Source organism: Vombatus ursinus, unplaced genomic scaffold (assembly GCF_900497805.2).
Source record: "Vombatus ursinus unplaced genomic scaffold, bare-nosed wombat genome assembly UNPS02014787.1, whole genome shotgun sequence".
In the NCBI taxonomy this organism is placed as follows: domain Eukaryota; kingdom Metazoa; phylum Chordata; class Mammalia; order Diprotodontia; family Vombatidae; genus Vombatus; species Vombatus ursinus.
The window spans coordinates 1,061,319-1,088,576 of NW_020954565.1; the positions used below are offsets into that span (position 1 = coordinate 1,061,319).

At 34.2% G+C, this 27,258-nt stretch overlaps 1 protein-coding gene across 1 annotated transcript in view; it reads right to left on the bottom strand.

The window, feature by feature from the left end:
• Positions 1–27,258, bottom strand: part of DPYD (dihydropyrimidine dehydrogenase) — a 1,024,364-nt gene that overhangs the window by 873,317 nt on the left and 123,789 nt on the right. The window contains exon 3 of the mRNA XM_027868249.1: positions 15,451–15,533. Within this exon, the coding sequence (XP_027724050.1) occupies positions 15,451–15,533 (83 nt within the window). The remainder of the gene's footprint in view (positions 1–15,450; positions 15,534–27,258) is intronic.

Consider the following 27,258-nt stretch of genomic DNA (forward strand, 5'->3'; position numbering starts at 1 on the left):
AGTCTGTAGCATGCAGAGAAGAGGCTTGGTATAGTAGAAAACACATTAAATTTAGAATCAGGAAGACTTAAAGTCAAATACTACTTCTTCTAATGACTATCTATGTGACCAAGAACATGTAAATCAAGTAACTGCCCTGAACCTCAGTTTCCTTATCTGTAAAATGTGGGCAATAAAGCCCACGTATTTCACAGGGTTCTGATGAGGCTCAAATAAATAAAGTGCTTTGCAAACCTTAAAGCACTATGTTAATGCCAATTATCATATACTCAACTTTTTAGCTGTAAGTATATCATACTTCTTGGCTATCTTTCAAGATTCCATTTATTTGAAATCTTCCAAATTCAATTGACATTTTTAACTGCTGATCTGATGTTATACCCGCCCTTAGGTTATCTGATATTATAAAATTGTTCTTTGTTTTAAAAGGGTGTTGAAAGAACCATCGCAGGAAAATCATTATGATTCTCAACCTAAAAAAAGGGATTGTAGTGTGACAGAAGACACACTGATTTTTCCCCTGTTTTTTTCTTATTAGCTTGAAAAATAAAACTCCCAAATGAAAAATCTAAATTATACATACTACTTGAACAGTAGATCACACTCCAGATTAATTTATTCATTTATAAGGTTACATAGACCTTGGGGGCGGGGAGGTGAAGTCCAGTGTTAAATCTCTACATCTTCTTTTTGTAAAATAGCGTCTCTTGCTGAATATCTATCTTACAATCCAGATCTGCATGAGGCGTTTTCTTTTTCTGTTGATTTATACTGTAAATCTATATAGCCAGGGCAATCACTTCTTAGAGCGCTAGAGATAAACACAATTGGAAAACAACAAGACACTCAATTTGAGCTTTGCTAGAAGAGGAAACCCTGTGTTTTGAAACAGTACTGATTTTTCCCCAAAATTTAAATTCAAAATTTGACTACTCACAAAACAAGCCTACATTTAGTTAAGGTGGTAGTAGGATAGCAGGGATAGAGGGAAGGATCAAGACAATACGTATACTCACAAAGGTGAGAAAATGGCTGCTATTTGGGGCACGAAATTTATTCTTGTTCTTAAATCTATCCTAGTATTTCCCAAATGCCTCATTGTGGTGAAGCAATGACCCTATATTTTTGAAGACTAGTTAAACAAATTACAAGCTCTGGCATGTCCTTCTGAGTCAGGAGATTTGGGATACAAACCAACTACGTCTTGCCTCTTTGGCAGGAGAGAATCATCCTACATTTGAAGAGGTTCATCCCAGAATCACAGAAGCTTAGAATTTAGTTGGAAGGGACCTGAGAAGTTACCTCCTCCAAGCCATACCCCAAAATGAATCTTTCTTTGTCACATATGACTATTGGTCATTCAGCCTTTACTGGAAAGCCTCCAGTGAGGTTTACCTACTGAAACAGCCATTTCTGATTTCTGATACTCTAAATGTTAAAAAGTTGTTTCCCTGATATCAAGACTAAATTCGCCTCTACAGCTTCCAGCCACTGCTCCTAATACTGTCCCTATGGGACCAACCAGTAGGAATCTATTTTATCTTCCTCATGACAACTTCTGAAGTACTTGAAGGCAGCTGTTGTTGTTTCCCATCCCCTAAGTCTACCCTTCTCTAAAATAAACATCTATAGCTGTTTCAATCAATCCTTATATGACAGGATCCCTTCCCCTCCCCACCCCCTACCCCTGATGTTGTTGTCCTACTTTGCACATTTTCAGGATTATAAGTCTTTTCTACAGCCCTAGTTCTGGATTGCCATTTGTTTGAGCACCATCCTGATTAAGTCAGAAGAGGTTCATTACCAGAAATCTGTTCATTAGATAATTCACTAGAAAGGTTTACTAAGGCAGAGAGCAGTTGCAATCGGAGTGGTTACAGGATCCTCAGCAACATAAAAGGAGGGTTTCTGAAAACTACTGAAACAGTGAAGTTAGGCCTATTTCAGCAACTTATTAAAAATGTTATGCTCCTATCTACTATCAACTTTTGAGTAGTTTCAATCATATTTAATTATGGGATGTCTAAAATATTCTCACAATTTGAAAATGTTCTAGGAACAGGTAGTTCTCATTTATTACACAAGCATAGATTTCCCAAAGGATTCCTAAGCATAGATGCAGCCATCAGAGATCTCTTTATTCACAGCTACAACTTCTTCAGAAATAGATGCAATGAACAGTTATCTGTAGACAGCTCGCTTTGTCTCTTAGAAATAGGAGAAATCATGACAGAAATGATAGAAGAAAAATGGATTTTCTTAACATTTCATTACAGCTAGGACAGCTAGTTGGCACAGCAGAGAGAGTTCTGGGCCTGGAGGCAAGAAGACTCAGATGCCTGCTACCAATGTGATCCTGGGCAAGTCACTTAACCTATGTTTGACTCCATAAAATGGGAAAAGTGATAGCACCTATCTGTCAGGGTAGGTGTGAGGATCAACTTAGATAATTGTAGAGTACTTGGCAGAGTGTCTAAAACATAGTAAGCTCTATATGAATGTTAGCTATTATTATTTTTAGTAAATGCATAAATATAGATTAGAGAAAGGCAAATCAGAACAACTCTGAGGTACCACATCACACCTATCAGATTGACCAACATGACGAAAGAAGTACATGATAAATGTTGGAGAAGATGTGGGAAAATTGGGACACTAATGCATTGTTGGTAGGGTTGTGAAATGATCCAATCATTTTGGAGAGCAATTTGTAACTATGCCCAAAGGGCTATAAAAACGTACACAGCCTTTGACCCAGCAATAGCACTTCTAGGGCTATATCCCAAAGAGATCATAAAAATGGGAAAAGGACCCACATGCACAAAAATATTTATAGCAGCTCTTTTCATGGTGGCAAAGAATTGGAAATTGAGAGGATGCCCATCAATTTGGGAATGGCTGAACAAGTTGTGGCATATGAATGTAATGGAATACTATCGTGCTATAAGAAATGATGAGCAGGCAGACTTCAGAAAAACCTGGAAAGACTTGCATGGGCACCGATGCTGAGTGAAGTGAGCAGAATCAGGAGAACGTTGTACACAGTAATAGCCACGTTCTGCGATGACTAACTTTGATAAACTTAGCCCTTCTCAGCAATGCAAGGACCTAAGACATCTCCAAAAACCTCATGATGGAAAATGCCATCTACATCCAAAGAAAGAACTATGGAGTTTGAATGCAGATCAAAGCATACTATTTGCTATTTTTTTTTCTGTTTCATTTTGTTTCCTCTTTCTTGTGGTTCCTCCTATTGGTTCTAATTCTTCCTTACAATATGACTAATGTGAAAATATATTTAATAGGAATATATATTTATAGCCTAGATCATTTTGCATGCTGTCTTGGGGGGGGAGGGTGAGGGAGAAAAATGTAAAACTCAAAAGCTTATGGAAGTTATTGTTGATAAATCAAGATAAATTAATAATTGTAAATGCATACATACACATTATTTTGTCTATCTACCTATATATCTTCAAATTTAAATATTAATAAACAATAAAGATTTCAGGTGACTATTAAATATTCCTTGAGGTTTCTTTTTATATTTTAGTTATATAGAAGTGAATATAATTTAATATCTCGAAGGAAAGAGGAGAGAGAGACAGAGACAGAGACAAAAGTGGCCCTGTGTGGGACCTGAGGATGCTGAATTATTCAACAGAATGCTGGGGGTGGGGTGAGGTAGGGAGTGGTAGTTAACTCTTTAGAAACTACAGGTTTGTTTTTATTTTTCCTCTGAGGTAACTACAAACCAAAGGTGACACCAAAAATCTAGGAGAGTGTAGAAAATCTTAATGGGAATGTGGGAATCACCAGAGAGTGATAAAAATTATGACAATTTTATGCACCACTGTTGAGTCCCTTATGTGTCTTTTGTATTTTATGTGGGATGAATTCAATGCTGCCCTGGATACCCAATTTGCATTGCTACTTTGAACGCTTGTAGGAAACTGGGGGACCCTTTTACTCACATCTATGCAAGCCTAGTCATAAACTTTATTTTGAGATTCCCAAAGGAAATTCTGAGTGTGGTCAAAACAAGCCAAAAAGTTATCATCTGGGGTAAGATTGGGATTGTCCTTTAGGTTAAGGCAGTCTGTCAGCCCAGAGCTTGTTTCTGGGACACAGAAAACCAAAGATAATATGCACTATAGTTCTTTTCCCCTTCCAAAACAAGATGTTTCTTACTCAAACACAAAATTTTTTGCCCTTATTCAAATGTGGGGGAAAACACACTGTTTCAAAAATAACATTTTAATTCCACCTACTTTGAGTTACCATCCAGTTCCTATAGCCTTAGGTGAGAAATGTCCCGGGCAACATCTCTCCACGGCATATGAAATTTAAAACATCATCTACCGGGATGAAAGAAGGAAAGAAAGATGAAGAAAAAAGATGACGATGACAAATATGATGCTGGTGAGTAATTTAACCTTATTGTAAATCATTCTTCTTTCCTATCTGAAAGAAGAAATTACTCTCAACTTCTGGAAGACAGGGGTAGACACTGCCAAGAGAATTGGTTTGTAAATATGGCATAGATGTTGACTGAACACATCACCTGTGTGAACTGACAAACACCCAGTTCAAAGAAGAGTTGATGATATGAAAGATCTTTAAATAAAGGCACTAGAACATCTAAGATTTCAAAGTCAAAATGATGGCATCTATGATAGTAACTACTCCAAAGGTCTACTGTAGACAGTATAACAAACTGGATCAAACTTTTCTGCCCAAGGAAACTGGTGAATAGATCAGTAAGATGCTACTTAGTATGTAAAAGTACCCTATCACACATAAATAAATAATGCTTTTAAGAGCCATACCATGGTGCTGAGCTATGACCAAAGCAATGCCCTGAATATTCATTGTCAAACCCAGTGTTTTTCTGTAGCCCGAAGAGTTACTCTAAAATGAATAAAGAAGAGAAACTTTGATTTCATTTCCAGGAAAAAGTTCCACAGGCTTTGGAAATACAGCAGCCTTAACATAGCCTAAATTTCAAATTTTTTGTCATGCCTTCTGGGAAGTTAAATTTTACCATGGAGTCATCAATTTAGGGAGCAGCTAGGTGGTACAGTAGATAGAGCACCAGGCCTGGAGTTAGGAAGACTCATCTTCCTGAGTTTAAATCCGGCTTCAGACACTTTTTAAGGAGCTGTTTTCTTCCAGTAATTTTTGTACCTCCTTTTCCATTTAACCAGTTCTACCTTTTAAGAAGTTCTTCTTCAACAAATTTTTGTATATCTATTTCCAGGAGCTGGAACATAGAAGGTATTTAATAAATATTTGTTGAAAAAAATGAAATAATTTTCCTAGTGAATCAAGTTGTAGAAACTTCAAAGGATCTCCTTTTCCAAACTAATGAGTAGACATCAGAGATAGGGTCGAGGACTTCTGACCAAATAATGGTTCTGACCAAATGCCTGCTTTAAACTATTTTAATATTCAGCAGTGCCATAGGCAAAGCCAAGGTAAGAAGGGCTAACTTCACTGAGTAGGTAACCTTGACATCAGACAGCATGGAATTTTTTTTTCTTGTGTGTTTGTTTTTGTGGGGTTTTTTTTTCTGGTTTTTTGGTTTTGGTTGTGTGTGTGTGTGTGTGTGTGTGTGTGTGTGTGCTCTGTAAAGTCAAAAATGCCATCAAAGTGGACAGTGGTGAAAAGCAGGGGTAGTTTGATCAATCTCCAACAATAGGAGACACCTAAGAGAGCACTGATTGTCTGCAAGATTTAGGAGAACTATTTCTACCATGTGTATCTCCCAAAAGACAAGGGTAACATTTAAAATGTGGTAGAATCATAGAGTACAAAATGGAATGAGCCCTAATTAATAAGCATGGGCATTAACAAAAGATTCTAATGTTCTTAAAACACAATTAGGCATTACATATAAATCTAGTCTATTGTTCTTCTTAAGTTGTTGTAGAAAATGCCAAATATGATTACAATATATGTATTCAAAACATGTAAACCAATAATTTTCCACTTGTAAAAGCCTGATTCAAAAAGCAATTTAGTTTATAGTTTACTTAAGCTTTGCAACTACATTAAAATATGATAGCATATACACAACGGCATGTTAACAAGATTACCATAACATTAAAATCATAATGTGGCACTTCAATTATGGATACTTAAAATTAAAGCTAATTCTCACAGTACCAATTTTTTATCTCCTAAATAATTTTAACTATTAGCTGCTCATTCAAAGACTGTATCTAAAAATAACTGGCACTCTATGTTAACAACTGAGCTTTGTAATATTCTTTGGGAGTAAAACAAAAGACACATCATTTTCACAAACCTTTAATACAGACTTTGATGCCAAGTAAGAATGTAAATTTCAATTTTATTTCATCTTTGGTTAAAATAGCTTTGGTACTATTTGTTTTACCCCTCTCTTTCCAAAACAAAATGAAACAGTAATCCCCCACAGGCCAATAATATACATTTCCTTTATAAGCTGAAATTATCCCTCAAATAGTATCAAATTGCTATGAAAATGGCACATTTCAATGCTATTTTAGTTTGTCTGTAAACAACATTGAATTTTTAATATGAAATGACAACAGGTTTCATAAGTAAACAATATAATTCTTTCCTAGGGCTCTACTTCTTATAGACTGGTGCTTTGCATTATTTAGAATGAATATTGTTTAAATTAATCTCTATCACATACAAATTCTATTATGCAACCAGATTTGTTTGTGGTTGCTTTGTACATTAAAAGACAAGTTGAGATAGTATAAAAATTATATAGAAATAGAGAGTATCCTAGGTTCCATTGCACGTATGTGCCTATATGTATAAATACACAGTGTATTTGCACACATGTGAATAAATATGTGAGCATAAAACAGTGCACATATGCATGAATATATTACATTGTGATGTGCAGGTACAGAGAGAGAGAGAGAGAGAGAGAGAGAGAGAATTAGCAGCAAACAGAATTCAATTTCACAAACATTTTGAAGTACCTACTTCTTACAAGGCCTCTCCTAGGTGCTGGTGATACACAGACAAAAACAACAACAACCACCCAAAAAAATAAACCCTTCCCCTGACTTGAGAAACTTGTATTTCCCTGGAATAAATGTGATACATAGACAAGAAAATGAGTAATTTTGAGAGTGAGAGAGAAAGAGAGAGAAGTCAGAGACAGAGTCAGAGAGATTTTGAGAGAGAGAGAAAAACTTTTATCAATGGCCAGGTTCAGAAAAGGTCTTATGTAGGAGATGATATTTGAGCTATCCCGTGAAAAAATCTAGGAATTCTTCTCTGAGGTGTAGATAAAGAGGGAGGGAATTCCTGACACAGTGAATCACTTCTACAAAGGTATAGATTTTGGATATGAAATATCACGCGTGGAAAAATTCTCTCCTTTCTGTTCTAGGCACAAGCCTAACAGAAAAGAAAAATGAAGGTCAGAGGCCAGATTGCAGAGGTACTTAGTGCAGACAGCTTTTTCAAGTTCATGGGAGATGGCTGATATTGGGAATGGCTGGATCAAGTGAAGCCAGTAAACGGAGAGAAATTCAAGATTAGATTGTGACCGTAGGGATGATAGTGGAGTAATCTTCTGGAGAAGAAAATACGCATTAAGTGTGGGTTGGCTTTGTAGAGAATGACCACTTCCAGATCTCAAACTGGCATTAAGGAGAAGATGTGATATGAGATGAGGAGGAAGAGAAAAGAAGAGAAATTTTTCACATGGCCTGAAGTATGAGGCTAGGTCCTCTGTACAGTTTCATATGTTTCTCAAACTCTTTTTAGCAGCAGGGTAATAGAAGCAAGGGAGAAAGCTAATGGGGGCGATTCAAGGTTGGGTTTTTGGCAGGCATGACTGGGATAGATCCTTATTACCTATCAACTCAACTATTTCAATAGTATATTAATCAGGTTCCTTGCCTCCAGCACATTCCTTCCTTAACTCATCCTCCAAAAAGTTACCAAATTGATATTCTTAAACCTCAGATCTGACCATGTTACCCTCTCTACTCAAAATTCTCTTTTGCCCTAAATCCTGCTGCCTCCTACCTTACCTATTACGGTAGAGGTGTTATCTCCTCCATTAGATTGTAAGCTCCTTGAGGGCAGGTACTATCTTTTGGCTCTTTTTCAATCTCCAATGATGAACAAAGTATCTAGCACATAGTAAACATTTAGTGAATATTGATTGATTCCCTATTGTTTCTATGATAAAAAAACAAACTCCTTAGCCTAGCATTCAAATCTTCCCACAATCTGGCACTCACTTGCCTCTCCAATCTTATTTCTCAGAGAACAATTCCCACCCCCTTCTCCATTTAAAAGAAGGCATTTTATAATGATGTGACTTTGGACTAATCTGAAAAATAAACCTTATCAGTCCTTCTTTAACTATCAATTACAAAAAAAAGAAAAACAAACAAACAAAAAAAAAGTCTTATTGTTCTCTCCCCACTTATCCCAGAAAAGGACACCTCCTTTGGGGAATTACCTTGTTTCTCCATGACCTAAGGTGATTAGGGTAATGATCAGAAGGAAGATTTAGAGTTTCAAATAGAAATTCCCTCTCCATCTCTCTCTGTCATTTTATGTGTTTGAATTGAGAATAAAACAAAACATTAAAAAACCCAAAATATTGAATTATTTAAGGATCATTGGGTTACATTAAAACATTTCAAATTACTTTGAAAGGTTTCTATTATGGGAATTTTTATTTCTTTTTATTCCTCTTGCCATTTTTAGTTGATATTAACCCCACCTCATCAATATTTGTCCTGTGGGATACAAAGCCTTAAACTTTCCTTAGATAAGAAGTCAGAGGAAGAATCTCAACTGTACCTAACTCACTGGTGAAATGTCAATTTTCCTACTCAGTCTAATTATGAATCCTCTAAATGTAGTTTAATCTATAACTGACTCAGTTTACCAACTGTTTGACAAAGTTTGCTTCCTTAGGGGATATATGAGATTATGACTCCATTTAACTAAATTTGTTCAACTTTGGTGACATTGAAAGAAATATGAGATTATGGATCTATCTTCTCTTTAACTTTTATGGCCTATGAGGACAAGACTGCAATATGTAAATGATTATTTCTCTTGTCACTTTGATATAAATTTTTCTATAAGAAACCTGATTAGAATTCTCATAATTGTTCAAGTTTTCACTAAGGTCTGAACCTATTCTTGAGCATAGTAATAAAACCTTGTTTTGTTTTGTTTTTTTAAATCTCTATAATTGCTACATTGTGGTAAATATATATTTAGCAGCAGCTACCCACCACAAGAACTCAGAGGATATTTTCCTCCCATAACAATTCTATCTCTTTAAAAAGCAATTGCCATCAGCGGCCAGGCTGAGAATTAATAAATGATTCCACATAGGACTAAGTGAGGACACTTGATTTCCAAAGGGTATTGTTCAGTATTACTATTTCAGAACCTAGGGAGCCAGGTTCATCCCATCACAAACTATGGCAACACAGCCCTAAGGGAGAAAAATTCCTTGTAAGAGATTAAAATAAAATATTTTCTTTGATAAACTATAATCACCAGAAAGTATTTGAGTACCCACAGAACTATGTTGCTTTCTGGATGTTTTGTAAAGAGTAAGATCCTAGAGGGCAATGACTGAAAATATTGATATCTATCTACTGATAATTAATCAATTTTCCACTCAAATATATAAGGCCCTTTTCTAGTGCCTATGAATACATAAACATATAAAGGTCTGTTGTTATCTTTGCCTCTACTGTGCTTGATATTTAAAATCGCTTCCTTATTTACTTAATATTATAAGAACTTTTAAAAACTATTATTAGTTCTCATCTCTGACTCTAGGTCAGTCTCAGATTGCATTCATCTGAGGGATAGACATGCCAGATTCAGCTATTTTCTTGGTGTTAAGAATTGAAATTAGGAAGAAATAAGAGTTTACAATTAAAATTAAAAGACAATTAAAGGTTAATGCAAGGGAGTTTACTGCAGCACTAGTAGTCTGGCCCAGAGAGTGAAAGGCTCCAGAGGAAAAGTATCATAACAAAGTGATAAAAGTAAGATGGTGCCTTAAGGTGGCTAGATAGATGAAAGGGACTAACCTTAATAAAGGAGTAAATGAGTTTTCTTAAGGCAAAGAAATACCTTAAAGTACTTAACTTTTAAAAAACTAAAATATGAACTACTTTTATATTTCTGAATTCTCTAAAATCTGTTTTTCGCACAGTCATCTTCTGAGATATATATGTACACATATGTGTGTGTATCATGAATCTAGCCTTCTGCCTAGGAAATATATATTCCTAGACAGAGGCCCAGATGGGGAAAATACAGCATGGATGTAGCACATACCTGAAGAGGCCTAGCTCTTCAACTCAATATTGCCATCTAGTGCTATAAACCTTGAATCATCGACAGGGTCAGCCAGAGGCTAAATCAAACCTCTGAGAAGATAGATCTAGTTAATTCACCCTTCGCACAATGACTTGAATATAATTTCTTTACTGTAAAATATCATATTTCTTGAGTTTTTGTCTAAAATTCCGACATCACAAGGGTTTGTTTGTTTGTTTTGGTAACCCAGAAGTGTGCTCCAGTTCCATCTATAATCTAAGAGGCAAACAGATGGCATTATTAGATCATAGATTTGGAGATGGAAGGGAACTTGAATGATATTCCTCATTTTAGAAATAAAGAAACTGAGGCTTATAGAGATCAAGTGATTCGCCCATGATCACACAACTAGTAAGTACCATCAGGATTTGGACCCAGGTCTTCCTTACTCCAGGTTCAGCAATCCAACCCCCTGATGGTTCTGGTTTTGTTCTTTTTGTTGTTTGCAAGATACCTTTGCCAATAAAGACCAAAATTCTTTCTCCTTTTTTCTCTAGAGGATCATCATTTTCTTTTTTCCTATTTAGTGTATCAAGCATCTTAGAGTACTAGAAAAAGAGATGAACTTGGAGTCTGAGACCTGGGTTTGAATGATATATCAGATATTTGTTAGCTCTGGATGGATATGTCACTTAATATTGATGAGTCTCAAGCTGCTTCATCTCAAAAATAGGAATAATAAATAAAGCAAAATACTTTATAACCCTTAAAGAACCACATAAGTGTAAATTATTATTATTGCTACTGTTATTATGAGTAGTCTATTAAAAATAGAAGAAAAGACAAGAAATTAAATTCTAAATTCAGTAGTACAATTCTATGAGACAGAAATTTAACCTAATTTTTTTCTTCCATACAGTGGTAGAACAGAAAAATTTCAGCATGTTCTGTTTTGTTCTGTTTTGTATTATTTCTTTTTGGCAATAACCTTTGCCTGCTGTAAGATATCTCCTCTTATCCCTTTTTGAGAATCTCCCCCTCCTCATCTGGAATTTTCAAACTAGAAACATACATGTTTTTAGTCAATTTTAATCTCTGTGGCTGTGAAAGAGAACCATACATGGTTCTTTTCTTCATTGCCCACATTACTATTTTATGTAGGACTGAGAAGATAACCATCAAAGAATTCAAGGACTATGGAAAGCCCAGCAAGACTGGGATTGCAGGATTCAAGGGTACCCAAAACCATCAAGATCCCTTCTCTCCTGGTCAAGCTCGATGATCATCATTCTCAAGAGTTAGATTCTGTAACCCCTTACCATTTGAAAACACCATTGCATACTATGCTCCTGGTTTACACGATCCCACTATTTTCTCACTTTCTTTTGTTCGTCTGTTCATATCATTCTCCCCTCACCTCCTAAAATTATTGAGACATTACTTAAATTAAACAAAATGTATTCAAAATAAAGATCCTACAACTACTGCTTTTTAGTTTTATTAGTCCATCTGCTCTTCTTCAGTTTTAATCTATAAGTTTCATTAAAGCAGATGCAACAGACTAGGGCACAATTTTAACTTGTTTTCTCTCATATGCCAATACCACTAGAAAGCATTTAAATATCCATAGTACTGTATCTAGAAAGTACAAGATCCTAGAGGCCAACAACCAAGAATAATGACAGCTATCATCGACAATTAATCAATTATCTATCAATAACTGTAAGGCCAATTTTTGGCACTGTGAACAAACAATATGGTCTATGGATTATCATTTACTCTGTTTTTTTAAATTTTCTTTTATTTTTCTTATTTCCTTGAAGTAATAAGAATTTTTAAAAATATTGTTGGTTGGGGCAGCTAGGTGGTGCAGTAAAGCACCAGCCCCAGAGTCAGGAGGACCTGAGTTCAAATGTAACCTCAGACACTTGACACTAGCTGTGTGACCCTGGGCAAGTCACTTAACCCCAATTGCTTCACCCAAATAATAATAATAATAAATTGTTGGTTAACTAATAATTGGTTATTTAACTGGTCATTTAATGGTTAATTAAATGCCCTCTTTGGTGTCATTAGAACTATTGAATCATATTGTTTTAGTCTTGGAAGGATATATAGATCACATAGATCAACTGTCCACCCATGTAACAAAGTCCTTGAGAGTAGGCATTTTTCAGTTTTTGTATTTGCATTTCTAGGGTTAGGATTATACCTGATGTGTGGTAGGCACTTAATAAATGCTCCTTGAGTGCCCAATTGAATGATGTAAGAATCTTTTCTTCATTTTCCCTGTCAGAGAGTTTCTTATTGAACATTTTTAGTGATACAGGGATCACTAATGTGAAGGCAATCAATTCCATTCACAGACATAATACTCAAAAAGTGTGTTCTCTTGTGGTTGCTGCTTGCTGTAGTTAATGTCTGTCTTAATATCTGCAATTTCATTGGCTCAAGTGTGGAAATATCCCTCACACTGAACAAGGCCACAGAAAAAAAGACTTTCAAACAGAGTTTTTCATGATATTAAAGAATAGATCCCTAGAATCAGAGAATATAAAAGCTGGAATATCACTGGCATTTACATTCAATTTTCCATTACACAGAATTTGGCTAATAGAGCATCATGATGATGAGGATGAGGACAAGGAAGTGGTGCAGGAGGAAGAGAATGATGAGGATGATAGCATTGATATAGCACTTTGAGCATTTCAAGCAAGGCACTTTACAAATATTATCTTATTTGGTCCTCATAACAATACTGGGAGGTAGGTGCTATTATTATACCCATTTTATAGCTGGGAAACTGATGTAGACAGAGGTGATATGACTTGCTCAGGGTTAGAGAGCTAGTTAGTTTCTGAAAGTACTAAATAGTAATATGGGATTTGAACTCAAGTCTTCCTGACTCCTAGTCCAATGCTCTTTCTACTGCTTTACCTGCCACTCAGCGTGTCCTTCTACCCCTTTGTCTTTTTCTCTGCTATATAGTTCATAAATATGCACACACTAAATAATAGCCCTATTAGGAATTAGTAAAATCAAAACAAAAAATATAATTTCAACAAGTATCCAATATATTCTAAAGTCATATGGTAAATTAAAAATGTTTGAATTATTTGCTGATTTGGCTTATCTGGACCCCTTCTATTGCCAGTAATGAAAATAACTGAGTTAGCTGAAAATATAATCTGAACTATGGGTCTGATGTTGGAGTTTTTCCATAATAGTACTGACTTGGGGAGAATATAATAAAGGGAGTTTTCTGATATAATTTTAAAAATGGTTTAAATAGTTAAATAAAGAAATATGAAAAAGACTAAATAATCCCTACATATACCCCTCAGGGGCACCTTAGTTTTTCCCCCGATGCCCAATTCCTAGTTCTATTGATTTTTTCCTTCTTTGTTCTTCCCTTATTTGAATCCATTTCCAATAATTCTATTTTTCAACATTTTTTTTCCTTTGGGGCTTTTAAATTCTTTCTTTCAAAGCCTAAATGGTAGCATTCCCCTTGTCTTTTGTGTATCTGAATTTGTGAGTGGGTGATTGAGTTGTAAAATGACAGTAGTAGGTACACAGAGCTAGTTTCCTATAATAAAAATGTGTTTATTCAATTTGACTCCAAAGGTTACGAATATACAAGAATTAGAATATTGAAAAATAAAATTATTTTATAATGTTTGTTACTAGCCCATAATATAATTACATCTTATGTTGATTCTAGATTTTTGTAATGAACAAACTTTATATAGTTGTGTATGTGCTTTTCATTCAAAGATAACAATTTCATTTGTGTATTCAGGTTTGCTTTTCCTTTTTTTTTTGTATTAGTAAAGACATTAACAATAAAATAGGTTCACTTGCTCCAGCTGGTAATTCCTCACTACAAGCAATATATTATTCCTCTTTTTGTGACATCATAATCATCTATATAGAAAGTACCATGTATCCTTGTGTAGAAGCTACTGTTTCCATTAAATTTAATTACCTCCCCCTGTGGTTTTAAATAGAAGTGGCTTCAAAATGAGGGCAGCTTCTATTAAATTTAATTACTTTCCCCTGCTGCTTGCATGGTAAAAGGGAGGTTATTAAATGAGGGCAGCTTCTAAACTAAGGTATATGGTAACTGTGTGTTGCCTTATATGGGAAAAGTCTGAGCTATTTCACTGGGCATTCAGTTAGATAATCCTTTCTTCTATTTTTTAAAATTTTCATTTCCTCTTTAACCTTGGAATCTAAGAAGGAAAAAAAATATTAGGAAAAAGGATATATTTTACAAATCAATACTAATTCTTCACACTAAATAAACATGTATAACCATTATGAAAATAATTGTATTATATTTCCATAACAGAACTTTAAAAGAAAAAATGAATCACTCATTTCATTTTCTAAGGCTGAGTAATGAGTTTTATTCCAAAACCATTTAAAGTGCCTCATATACTTATGTTCCTTGAATCCAACCAACTATTATATTTTAAATACTTTACTAAAAGTTACTAGAAAATTTCCAAAGTTCATGAGAAATAATAGTGATGACATTCACCATAAAATTTCTTTTTGTAAAACTTTTTTACCCTAAAAATGCATCAGTACCATTACAAAAATTTATATGTAAAAATAAGAACTACAAATACAGTAAAAATGAGGCAAAACATTTAAAATTTTTAAGGAGAAAAATTAACTTTTTTCCACTATTTAAATATAACCCTATTAAAGTCTATCAATAAAAAATGCACGAACCACTATTTTTTTAATTAAACATAAATTAATAAGAAATACCAAGTCATTTAGAACCCCATTGTACAATTCTTCCAACACAGGCAGAATTTAGATGAACAATATTTTCATTCATTCACACAGTTTAGTATAAATATAAAACAAGACACCCCTTAAGCATTTTAAGTCACAAATTAAACATTTACATTTTTTACTGTGCAGTGAAGCTGAACATTTATGCAGCTTCAAAACCAAAGTAGAGCCTCAAGGGAAGCCTCTCCACTGACAAATTAATACCTTAGAGAACAGAGCTGAATGGTGGCAATGAACTCATTTGTTCCCCCAATAATGAAGAATGACTTTTTCTTTACCACATCTGTGACTGTTGCTATGGTGACCCAGACTTACCTCATTGCTTCTCGAAGAGCTCCTCTCTCACTAAGAGTTGTGTGCTTGATGTCATCAAAATTATTTTCTAGCTTTGGACAGGCCTATAATATATGAAAGAATGACATGAATCACCATAACATTCTGAAGGAAAAAAGGATCTACGTGCTTATATCTGCCAATATAATTAATAATATTGATTATGAATTTACACAAATTATGCACACAATTTTAATTAGACAGGATTCATTAGAACTGACAGTGAACTCAGTAACCAAACAGAAGTAGCCTATGATATAGCTGTCATGGAAATTGTTTTATAAGTGTTTCAGAATGTGGTGGACAGAATGAGTATTTAATAAAAGGGTAGAATTTCTAGACTATTTTGAATAATAACAGATGCTTTCTTCATGTAAACTAAACTAGAAAAAGAATATATGAAAGGGAAATCAATAGAGTGTTCTAGATTTAAAACAATAATCAATATTCTAATTTCTGTAACAAACCCATATCGAGCTCTAAATATGTATACCTGGAAGGCAGATTAGAAACAGCAACCCAGCCAAACTCTCCAACATTTACTTCCAAACAACTTTAAAATAACACCTCAAATTGAATTTTGGAACAGCAGAGCCAACAGAAGGTTAGAGTGAAACATTTTTCAAGCCCAAGAGAACTTAGAATGTTGGAAAGAGATGTCTGTGACACCAGAGTGGTGGCCAGCTTGAAGTGGACCCTTGGAGGCAGCTGTGATTGCTAAAGCAGCAGCAGTTTCAGGAGCTTTCAGCTCAGCGAGGTTTGTACAATTGGTTAGAAACAGGTTACAGGGGACACTTTGCTGGAACTAGGTGTAGATGGCATTAATTGGCAACTATATTGCCCATAAGCTGTTCTGGGTCACAGTTCCAGAGTGGAGAGGAGAGCTTCTCATCAGTCACAAGGGAGCAGGGGCCCTGGTTGCAGTAACAAGGCAGAGACAAGTATTAGTTCTTGTGGTTGCAGTAGAGCAGAGGACCTGGTAATAGTCCCAGGGCCAAGAATAGCACTAGCACTTGTAGCTGAAGAAGGGCATTCCTGGGTAAAGACCAGAGCTCATACCAGGAGAGCAGTGACCACAATTCTCCCCAGATCACATCATCTTAGAAGCACTGACATTTTGTAGCTCTGAAAACAGTCACAGGAAAAAGCCTGAAGCTAAGGACAATGCCTCTTCACCCCAATGTGAGCAGAGCCCAATTTTAACAAAAAGTTTGAAATAAAGAAATAGGTGGGGGGGAAAATGAGCAAACAACAATGACAAAGAACTTGACCATAAAAGCTGCTACACTGGGAGGGAAGACCAAGACATAAAATCAAAAGAAGACAACAATGTGAAAACATCTACAACCAAAGCCTTAAAGAAAAATGATGATTGAACCCAAGCCCAACAAGAAGAACTCCTGGAAGAGTTAAAGAGATTACGATGGTAGACGAAAAATTGGGGAAAAATGACAGTGATGCAAGAAAATTAAGAAAAGAGAATTAACAACTTCTTAAAACAGGCACAAAAATACTGAAGAAATAACACCTTAAAAAGTAGAATTGGCCAAATGGAAAAAAGAGGTATAGAAACTCACTGAAGAAAATAATTCCTTAAAAATTAAAATCGGGCAACTGGAAGCTAATAACTCCATGAGACCTTAAGAAACAATATAACAAAATGAAAAAAGAGAAAATTTGAACTATCTCACTGGGCAGAAAATGACTTGAAAAATAGATCAAGGAGAGATAATTTAAAAGAGCCTAACATAATATTTCAAGAAGTTACCCAAGAAAATGACCCAAATATCTTAGATCCAGAGGATAAAATGGAAATTGAAAGAATCAAATGATCACCTCCTGAAAGAGATCCCAAAATGAAAACTCCCAGGAATGTTAAAGCTAGATTCCAGAGCTCCCAGGTCAAGGAAAAAATATTGAAAGGAGTCAGAAAGAAAAAATTCGAGTATTATGGAGTCACAGTCAGAATCACACAAGATTTAACAGCTTCCACATTAAAGAAGCAGAGGGCCTGGAATACAATATTCCAGAGGCAAAGAAGCTAGGATTAGAACCAAGAAAAACCTCTCTAATCTTTCAAGGGAAAAATGAATTCTTAATGAAATACAGGACTTTCAAATATTCCCGATGAAAAGATCAGACACAAATAGAAAATCTGACATTCCAACATAAGACTTAAGCATAAAAATATAAACATTAAAGAGAAAGAGCCTCAATAAAATTAAACTGTTTACATTCTTATATAGGAAGACTATATCTATCTATCTATCTATCTATCCCTAAGTACTTTATCATTATTAAAGCAGTTAGAAGCAGTCTACATAGAAGGCCTGGGTGTGAATCAACTATATTGGCCTGATTTCCCCCCCCCAAAAAAAATGGAATTAGAAAGAGAAATGTGCTGAGAGAAGGGTGAAGGGAAAGGTAGAATGAGGAAGACCACTTCATATAAAAGAGGCAAACAAGGAAGATCTTTTTTTCAATGAAGGGAATAATGGGTAAATGGGCAATGCTTAAACCTCACTCTCATCAAGTTCAAAGAGGGAAGAATATACACACATATGTATATGTACATATACATGTGTGTATGTATGCGTGTATACAGAAATTTTTCCTATTTATTCTTCATAATATGATTAGGATGGAATGCTACTGTATTATCAGAAATGACAAGGGAAATGATTTCACTAAAAACATGACAAGACCTATATGAACTGAAGCAAAATGAAGTGAGAAGTAGGAAATCATTGTGCACAGTAACTATATTGTAATGATAATCAACTGTGAAAAAAACTTAGCCACTCTGATCAATACAATAATCCAAGACAATTTCAAAGGACTCATGATGAAAAATGCTATTTACTTCCAGAAAAAGAACTGATAATCTGAGTGCAAAATGAAGTACTTTTCTCACTTTATTTTCTTGCTTTTTTGTTATTGTTGTTGTAATACAACTAATACGGAGCTCTGTTTTGCATGATTTCACATGTATAACTGATATCATATTGCTTTACTGTTCAGTGGGTGGGAGAGGGGTAGGTGGAAGGGAAAGAATTTGGAACTCAAAACTGGAAAAAAAGAATGTTAAAAAATAAGCATTTAAAAAACAAATGTGTACTTTTGCATCAGTAAACTATCCAATAGCTATAATAAAGGCAGAATATGACCCTTTCTAATTAAGAAAAATTAACCAAAATTATTTAACTAACATTTAAAATCAGACCTATAAAGTAAAAAGAAATAACATTTTAGAAATCTGAAAAGACAAATACACTTCTCAAAATAAAATGAGGTTCATTCTCCTACTGAAAGTTGATGTTAAGAGAAAAACAATGTTGTCAGTCACTTAAACCTGAAAGTAATTTTCCATATTGCATTTGGAAATGTTCCATTTCTAAACTATTTTCAAGAATACTATATTAAATTAATTAATGAATCTTAAAAATTATTTTCCAATTTCCAATTTAATTTGATGCCGAGCATGATATTGACTTTTATTTGCCCAAAGTTGAGAAAATAATGAGCTGAAAGTTTTTTAAGGTGAAAAATTAATCAATGTTCTTTTTTATTTGAATATTACTACATGTTAGATTTTATGTGGCATTATTTAAAGTAGTAAAAAAAAATCACTAAATTAAATGATAATATTCCGGGAAGAAAGGGGAATGCTTGGACTTTCAATATGATTTAATACTGTTGCACTGCAGAGGAAAGAATACAAAGATTTGGAGTCATAAAACATATTCAAATCCCTATTCTACCATTTATTAACTATGTAATACTAAACATGTTACTTAACTGGTCTGTGCCTCAGTTTCCCCACCTGTAAAAAGGGAAAGTAATCCCTATAGCGCCTCATATATAGTATGGAGTAAAGAGTTATTTCTACAAGGACCAAATGAGATGATTTATGCAAAGCCCTTAATGAATTAAAAAAATGCTGTGCAAGTCTGCGCTTATTATTGTTGCATTCCTCCTACTCAAGGCTTGTGAATCAACTTGTTTGGTTCTCGAAAAGTCACTGACTCCAAAATAGTTTTCCAGATCTGCATTTGCCTAAATCAAAACCATTATTACTATTAACTTAAAGTGACACTTAGGGATTAATTTAACCAACTAGTTCTGCAGATACTCAGGATGGTGAGTTTATTTAGAAGGACCAAAATGGATTGGGGGAAAAAAAAAAGATTACATTCCATTTCTAACAAATCACAATACCCTGGAGCCTCACCATAATCCCCACCCCAATGTCCATGACTTTTAGAGGTCACCATCTAATGAATGAAGAGGCCTTTGGTGTATTTCAATCAAAAAAATTCAACTTTGTCCAATGAGTATTCCGAGAAAATTAACTGAGTTAGTTTGGCCTTGACAGAATACTGCTCTTTTATAGTAGCAGATACACAAATTAGTTAGGAATAGCTATATCTTAAACCACTGAAACCTTCATCAAGCAATAGGAACATGATTTCCCCAAATTTCAAGTTCTACTTTTTCAGTATTGCCACTTAGATTATAGTGTAAAAGAGCTAGTATAGTTCTTCTGACAGATTAGTTTTACATGTCTCCTTGTATACATGCATTTCATGACTACACTTTTTTTCTCTCTAAAACCAGATATGGATCTGGGCAATGCCCACCCCCCAATTCCACAGATGACCTAGATTTTCATCCTTCTCTTATAAGACTCTAGTTTGTTGACCTATGTCTCCAGAGCCAGCAATATTTCTTTTGTTTAAAAAAAATAAACTTAACAAAACAAATTTTTGGTTTCCACAGGAACTAAGCTATGGCTGTCCTATTCATATCATCCATTCCTCACACACGCTTCATTTTTTTTCAGTTAACAATTAATTTTATCTCTTTTCCATTCCCTCAAATAGGGAAAAAGAAAGAAAAAGAGAATCATGTAATAAATACACATAAGCATAGCAAAACAAAATTTTTCATTGATCACATCTAAAAACATGTGTCCCATTCTGTATCTTGAGTCCATGATTTCTGTGTCAGGAGGTAGGTAGCCTACACTTCATCAGTCCTCTAGAATTGGTCATTAGTCATTCCAATGATTGTAGTTCTTCCAACAACTATTTTTCCAGTGTTATTGTTATTGTTCTGGTTCTATACACTTTATTGGATACCAAGTTGTTAAAGTCTTCCCTTTCTCTGAAAACATGCTTTTCATCATTTCCTATGGCACAATAGTATTCCATTACTTTCATATACTCCAATATATACACCCCATCTAATGCCTCCCCCTTAGTTTCTAATTATTTGCCAAAGTACTGCTGTAATTGCTTTGGTACATAGAGTTCCCTTTCCTTTGTCTTTGATCTTCTTGGTATATAAGCCTAGAACTGCAACATTGTGTCAAAGAGTATGGGTAGTTCAGTGATGTTGGGGTCAGAATTCCAAATTGCGTTCTAGAATAGCTAGACCAACTCACAACTCCTGCAGGAATGTATTATTAGTGTGGCTGTTTTCACACAGGCCCACTAACATTTGTCATTTTTTTTTTCTTATTTTTGCAAATCTGATTGTTGTGAGGTACAACTTTTTAGTCCCTTTTATTTTCAGTCATCTAATTATCAGTAATTTGAAGAATTTTTTTTAATCCACAAAGCTGTTGATAGATGATTTCTTCTTTGAAAATTGACTTCATATTTTTTCCCATTTATCAATAGGGAATGATTGTCATTATTCTACCCACTGTGTCATAATGCCTTGCTAACTAATTTTGCTGAACTATAATTATTTTTCAAGGGAGAGCACATTCAGAATATAAGGACCGCAGAGTAATTAAGAAGTGATAGCAATGTTTAAAAATGAGCATCAATGAAACATTTTAAATGATTTCTCTGTAAGCAAAATAAACATACACACACAAACACAAAGAAAAATAAAGTGAAAAAGAATGCTTAAATCTTCACGCAGAGTTCATCAGTTCTCTCTCTGGAGGTGGCTAGCTTTTGTCCTGGAATTATCTTGGATCACTGTCTTGATTAGAGTAGCTAAGTCTTTCACAGTTGATGATCCTGAAAACATTGCTGTTAACAGTTCACAGTGTTCCTCTGGTTCTGTTCACTTTACTTGTGACAGTTCATATAAGTCTTCCAAGGTTTTTCTGAAACAATTCTGCTTGTCATTTCTCCTTCACATTGTATCAATTCATATAGGTCTTCTTAAGTTTTTTCCGAAACCAGGTTGTTCATTTCTTATAGCACAATATTACTCCATCACAATGATGTTCCACAACTGGTTCAGGCATTCCCCAATTGATGGGCATCCCTTCAATTGCCAATTCTTTGCCACCACAAAAAGAGCTGCTATAAATATTTCATACAAAGAGGTCCTTGCCCCTTTTCTTTGATCTCTTTAGGATATAGATCAAAATGGTAATGCTGAGTCAAAGGATATTCACAGTAGTATAGTCTTTTGATTGCAGTTCCAAATTGTTCTCCAGACTGGCTGAATCAGTTCACAATTCCACCAAAGGTGCATTATTGTAACAATTCTTCCACATCTCCTCTAACATTTGGCATTTTTCTTTTCTGTCATGTTGGTCAATCTGATAGGTACAAGATGGTATTTCAGAGAAATTTTAATTTGCATTTCTCTAATCAGTATTAATTTAGATCAATTTATGTGACTATTAATAGCTTTGATTTCTTCTTTGGAAAACTGACCATTCACATCCATTAACTATCAGCTGGGGAACAGCTCTTATTTTTAAAATTTGCCTCAGTTTCCTATATATTTGAGAAGTAAGGCCTTCATCAGAGAAATATGCTATAAAAACTTTTCCAAGTTTCCTATTTCCTTCTGATTTTGACTGCATTAATTTTTGTGTACAAACTTTTTAATTTCATGTAATCAAAATTATCAATTTTACTTCCTGTGATTCTCTCTATTTCTTGTTTGGTCATAAACATTTTTCCATGCTTCCCTAATTCATTTATGATATCATCCTTTATGCCTAAATCATTTCTCCATTTTGACCTTATCTGGGTATACAGTATAAGATGTTGGTCTATGTCTAGTTTCTGCCAAATTGCTTTTGAGTTTGCCAGCAATTTTTGTCAAATGGTTAACTCTTACTGCAAAAGCTTGGATTTTGGAGCTTATCAAACACGAGATTATTATATTAACTTACTACTCTATAATGTGTACTTACCTAATCTATTCCAGTGTTTAAACATTCTTTTTTCTAAGTACCAGTTTGTTTTCATGATTATTTCTTTTTAATATAGTTTGAAATCAAGTACTGTTAGGCCACCTTCCTTCATTTTTTTTATCAACTCTCTTGATATTCTTCCTCTTCTGTCCTTTGAGATGAATTTCATTATTATTTGTTTTAGCTGAATAAATAATTCTTTGTAAGTTCAGCATGGCATAGAATGAATAAATTAACTTAAGTAGAATGGTATTTTTTATATCAGCTTGGCCTTCCCATGAGCAATTAATTTTTGTCTAACTGCTAAGATCTGTCTTTACCTGAAAAAGTGTTTTGTAATTGTATTCATATAGTTCCTGGGTTTCTATTGGCAGTAGTATTTTATATTGTCTGCAGTTTGTCTAATTGAATTTCTCTTTCTGTCTCATGCAGAGATAGGTTTTGTTGGTAGTATATAGAAATGCTAATGATTTAGGGAGGTTTATGGTATATCCTTCAACTTTGCTAAAAAGTTGTTAATTGTTTCAACTAGTTTTTTAGTTGATTCTCTATGGTTCTCTAAGTATACCATCATATAATCTGTACATAGTGATGTTTCATTTCCTTCTTGTCTATTTTCATTCCTCCATTTTATTTTTCCTATCTTATTACTGTAAGTCACAATTCTAATATAATACTGAAAAATAGTGGTGATAATGGCCTTCCCTGCTTCACTCCTGATCTTATTGGGAAGGCCTCAAGATTATCCCCATTACAGATAATGCTTGCTCTTGGTTTTAGCTAGATACTATTTACCATTTTAAGAAAGATTCCACTGATTATTTTGCTTTCTAATATTTTTAATAGAAGTGGGTATTGCATTTTGTCAATGGCCTTTTGGCATCTATTGATATAATCATGATTTTTGTTATTAATATAGTCAATCATACTGATTGTTTTCTTAATATTAAACTAGTCCTGCATTCCTGATATAAATATCATCTGGTCATAGTGTATGATCTTTGTGACATATTGCTAATATTTTATTTTAAATGTTTTTATTGATATTCATTAAGACAATTGCTCTATCATTTTCTTTCTCTGTTTTTGCTCTCCCTTAGGTATCAAAATCATGTTTGTGTCATAAAAGCAATTTACTAATTTTTCCAAATAGTTTATGTAGTATTGGGATTAATAGTTTCTCAAATGTTTGGTCGAATTCACTTGTAAATTCATCTGCTTCGAGAGATTTTTTTCTTAGGAATCTCATTTTTAGCTTGTTCAATTTCTTTTTGTAAGATAAGGTATTTAAATATTCCATTTCTTCTTTTGTTAAACTGGAAAGTTCATATTTTTTGTAAATATGCATCCATTTCACTTAGATTGTCAATTTTACCAGAACGTAATTGAGCAAAATAACTCCTAATAATTGCTTTAATATCATCTTCATTGCTGGTGCATTCATCCTTTTAATTTTTGATACTAATAATTTAGTTTTCTTTTTTAACAATGGTTTACATATTTTATTTTTCATAAAACCAGCTCCTAGTTTTATTTTTTATTTCAATGTGGTTGGGTTTTTTTTTTGTTTCAATCTTGTTAATCTCTTTTTTTCTATTTTCAGAATTTCCATTTTGTTGTCTACCCAGGGATTTTTAATTTGTTCTTTTGCTAGTTTTATTTTTACTTGCATGCCCATTCATTGATCTGTTCTTTCTCCCTTTTATTGATGTATAACCTTTATAGATATAAATTTTCACCTAAATACTACTTTGGCTGAATCCCACAAATTTTGGTATATTGTCTCATTGTTATTCTCTTTAATGAAATTATTGACTGTTTCTATGATTTGTTCTTTAACACACTCATTCTTTTGGGTTAGATTATTTGATTTCCAATACATTTTAATCTTTGCTTCCACTGACCTTTAATATATGTAAGTTTTATTGCATTAATGTCTGAAAAGGGTATATTTAATATTTCTGCTCTTTGTATGCATTTGGTTGTGAAGATTTTATGCTCTAAGGCTGTCAATTTTTGTGAAGGTGTTATATAATAGTGAGGAAAAGGTATATTTTCTATTTCCATTCAATTTTCTCCACGGGTCTATCACATTTACTTTCTAAAATTGTATTCATTGGCTTAACTTCTTTCTTATTTATTTTATGGTTAGATATATCTAGCTCTGAGTGGGGAAAGTTGAGATCCCTCACTAATAAAGGTTTGCTGAATACTTCTTCCTGTAATTAATTTAATTTTTCCTGTAAGAATTTGGATGCTATGTCATTTGGTTCATAGATGTTTAATATTGGTATTACTTCATTTTCTATGGCACCTTCAAGTAAGATGCAGTTTTCCTGATTATCTCTTTTAATTAGAACTATTTTTGCCTTTGCTTTCTCTGAGATCATGATTGCTACCCTTGCCTTTTTTTAACCTCAACTGAAGTAGATTTGGGGAGAGAAGTTTCTAAAGGCTAATTTACCTATCTTGGTCTCAAAGTCAAAGGAGGAACAGATGCTGTACTGCACCTAGATCTAACACTACCTAAGGTGATGTTCACAAAGAGAATATACTCAGCTTCTCACTAGCCACTTACACAATATTTCACTATGTTGGTCACAGAAAATACATACCCACTCCTTCAGCTATGAACACAGTCATGTTCCTTATTGTTATCTTCTCCACATCTGTCACATTCCCATTCAGAAGTCCAAAGACAAAGGTCAAAATTAATTTCAGTTCACCCACTTTAAAAATTTCACCAGAGAAGACATCCATCGAAATTTCTGGAGGCTTTCTTTGTTCTTCTGGGTTATTTAACTCCACACCTTTCCTCTCTTTGAAACCAAAAGTTCCATGATAATGGAAAGGGAGAAGAGTTCCTTCTGTACAGCAGGAGGCTGCCACAGCCATTTTTAATTCAGTTCAATTTCATAAATATGAGACATGGAAGATGCTGCTTCACAGCATGGACTGTGAGGTCAATATTAATCAATACTGCATTATGACCCCCCCAAAAAAACCTAACTAAAATTAATGAGGCATAACATCCAGCACTAAGGAGATGAGAACCCTACTATCCTCTATCATAGTAACACTATATATCAAGTATTATGTTCATATCTGAGTACTACATTTTGGGAAGGATGCTAAGATGATGAGCACCCAAAGGAGAGCAATCAGGATATTAAAGAGTTCTGAAAGACACCGGAGAATACAGAACTTGGAGGGGAGCAGGGAATGACATGTTAGATGTCCTAAATTATTTGAAGGGCTGTCACATCACTCACCTATTCTTGGACTAGGAGGGGAAGAACTAGGAACTACAGATAGAAGTTGCAAAAAGGCAAGTTTAGGCTTTTTTTCCAATAAGGAAAATTTCCCTAGCAAATAGAAGTATTTAAAATTGGAGTGGATACCTCAGAAGGTAGTAGATTCTCTCTGGATGACATTTCCCAGGTATTACTGAGGTAAGAAGGGTTTCTTATTCAGTTATGATTTTAAGTTAGTTATTTCTGAGGTACAGTGAGTCTGTGTATAAGTATGAGGTATCAGCTGACAAAATAACCAGAATGAGATGTTCAACATGCATTTGGAGATGTAGGACTGAATCTGAGGAAAAGACTATTGGGTTATATGTTTCAGTTTGGAAAGATCACAGGACCATAGGCTTTGAGTTGAAAGGCAACTTAGAGGCAATTGAGTCCACCATTTTAAAAATGAAGAGACTGAGACATAGATAGTAAGTGATTTGCTAGGATCACATAGCTTCTAAGTGTTTGTGGCAGGATTCAAACTTATGTCTTCCTACTTCCAAGTTCTGTACTCTGTTTATTATAGAGGTATTTGCATGGAGATAATAATTATATTATAATTAACATGGAGATAATAATTAGCATGGAGATAATTATAATAATTAACATTATAAACATTTTAACATTATAAACATTAAATAACATTATAAACAAAAAATAGACTGTCTAGACTGTCTAGAGACAGGCTGGAGAGAGAGAAGGGGGGCAATATTCACTCAATTATGTCAAGGAGAGGATGAGAAATTCTTATATGTTACATTTTACCAAATTTTTCAAGTATGGATTAGAATAGATAGCCAGTGAGGTCTCTTCCAAATACAAAATTCTGTTTTTCTATTAACTGAAGTGAAGCAAAGGATAGTTAAATGGCATGATTAGATTGGTAAGAAAAAGAGAAGAGAAAATATCATGGAACCATAGGTAGGAGGAGTATCAAGAAAGGGATCATTGCCAGTGTTAAATGCTACCAAAAGGTTGAAAGAAAGGTCACTGAATTTTGTCATTAAGATGTCATTGGTGATTTTGGAGCACATCATTGCTGTAGAATTATGGGGACAGAAGCTAGACTGCAGGGGTATGAAGAAGGACTAGGCTTTGAGAGTTAGGAACCCAAACTGTAATACAATTATCCTATAAATTAAGCAATGAAGAGGATTTAATTTAAGTCAAGTCACCAAACACATTTATTTAGTATACTCTTTATGCAAAGCACCACAGTAAGTATTGGGTATACAATGGCAAGGAAGGAAATAGTTCTTACTCTCAAGGAGCTTAGGAGCCTTTGAAACATTACCCAAAAAGGTGACATATAAAAACTAT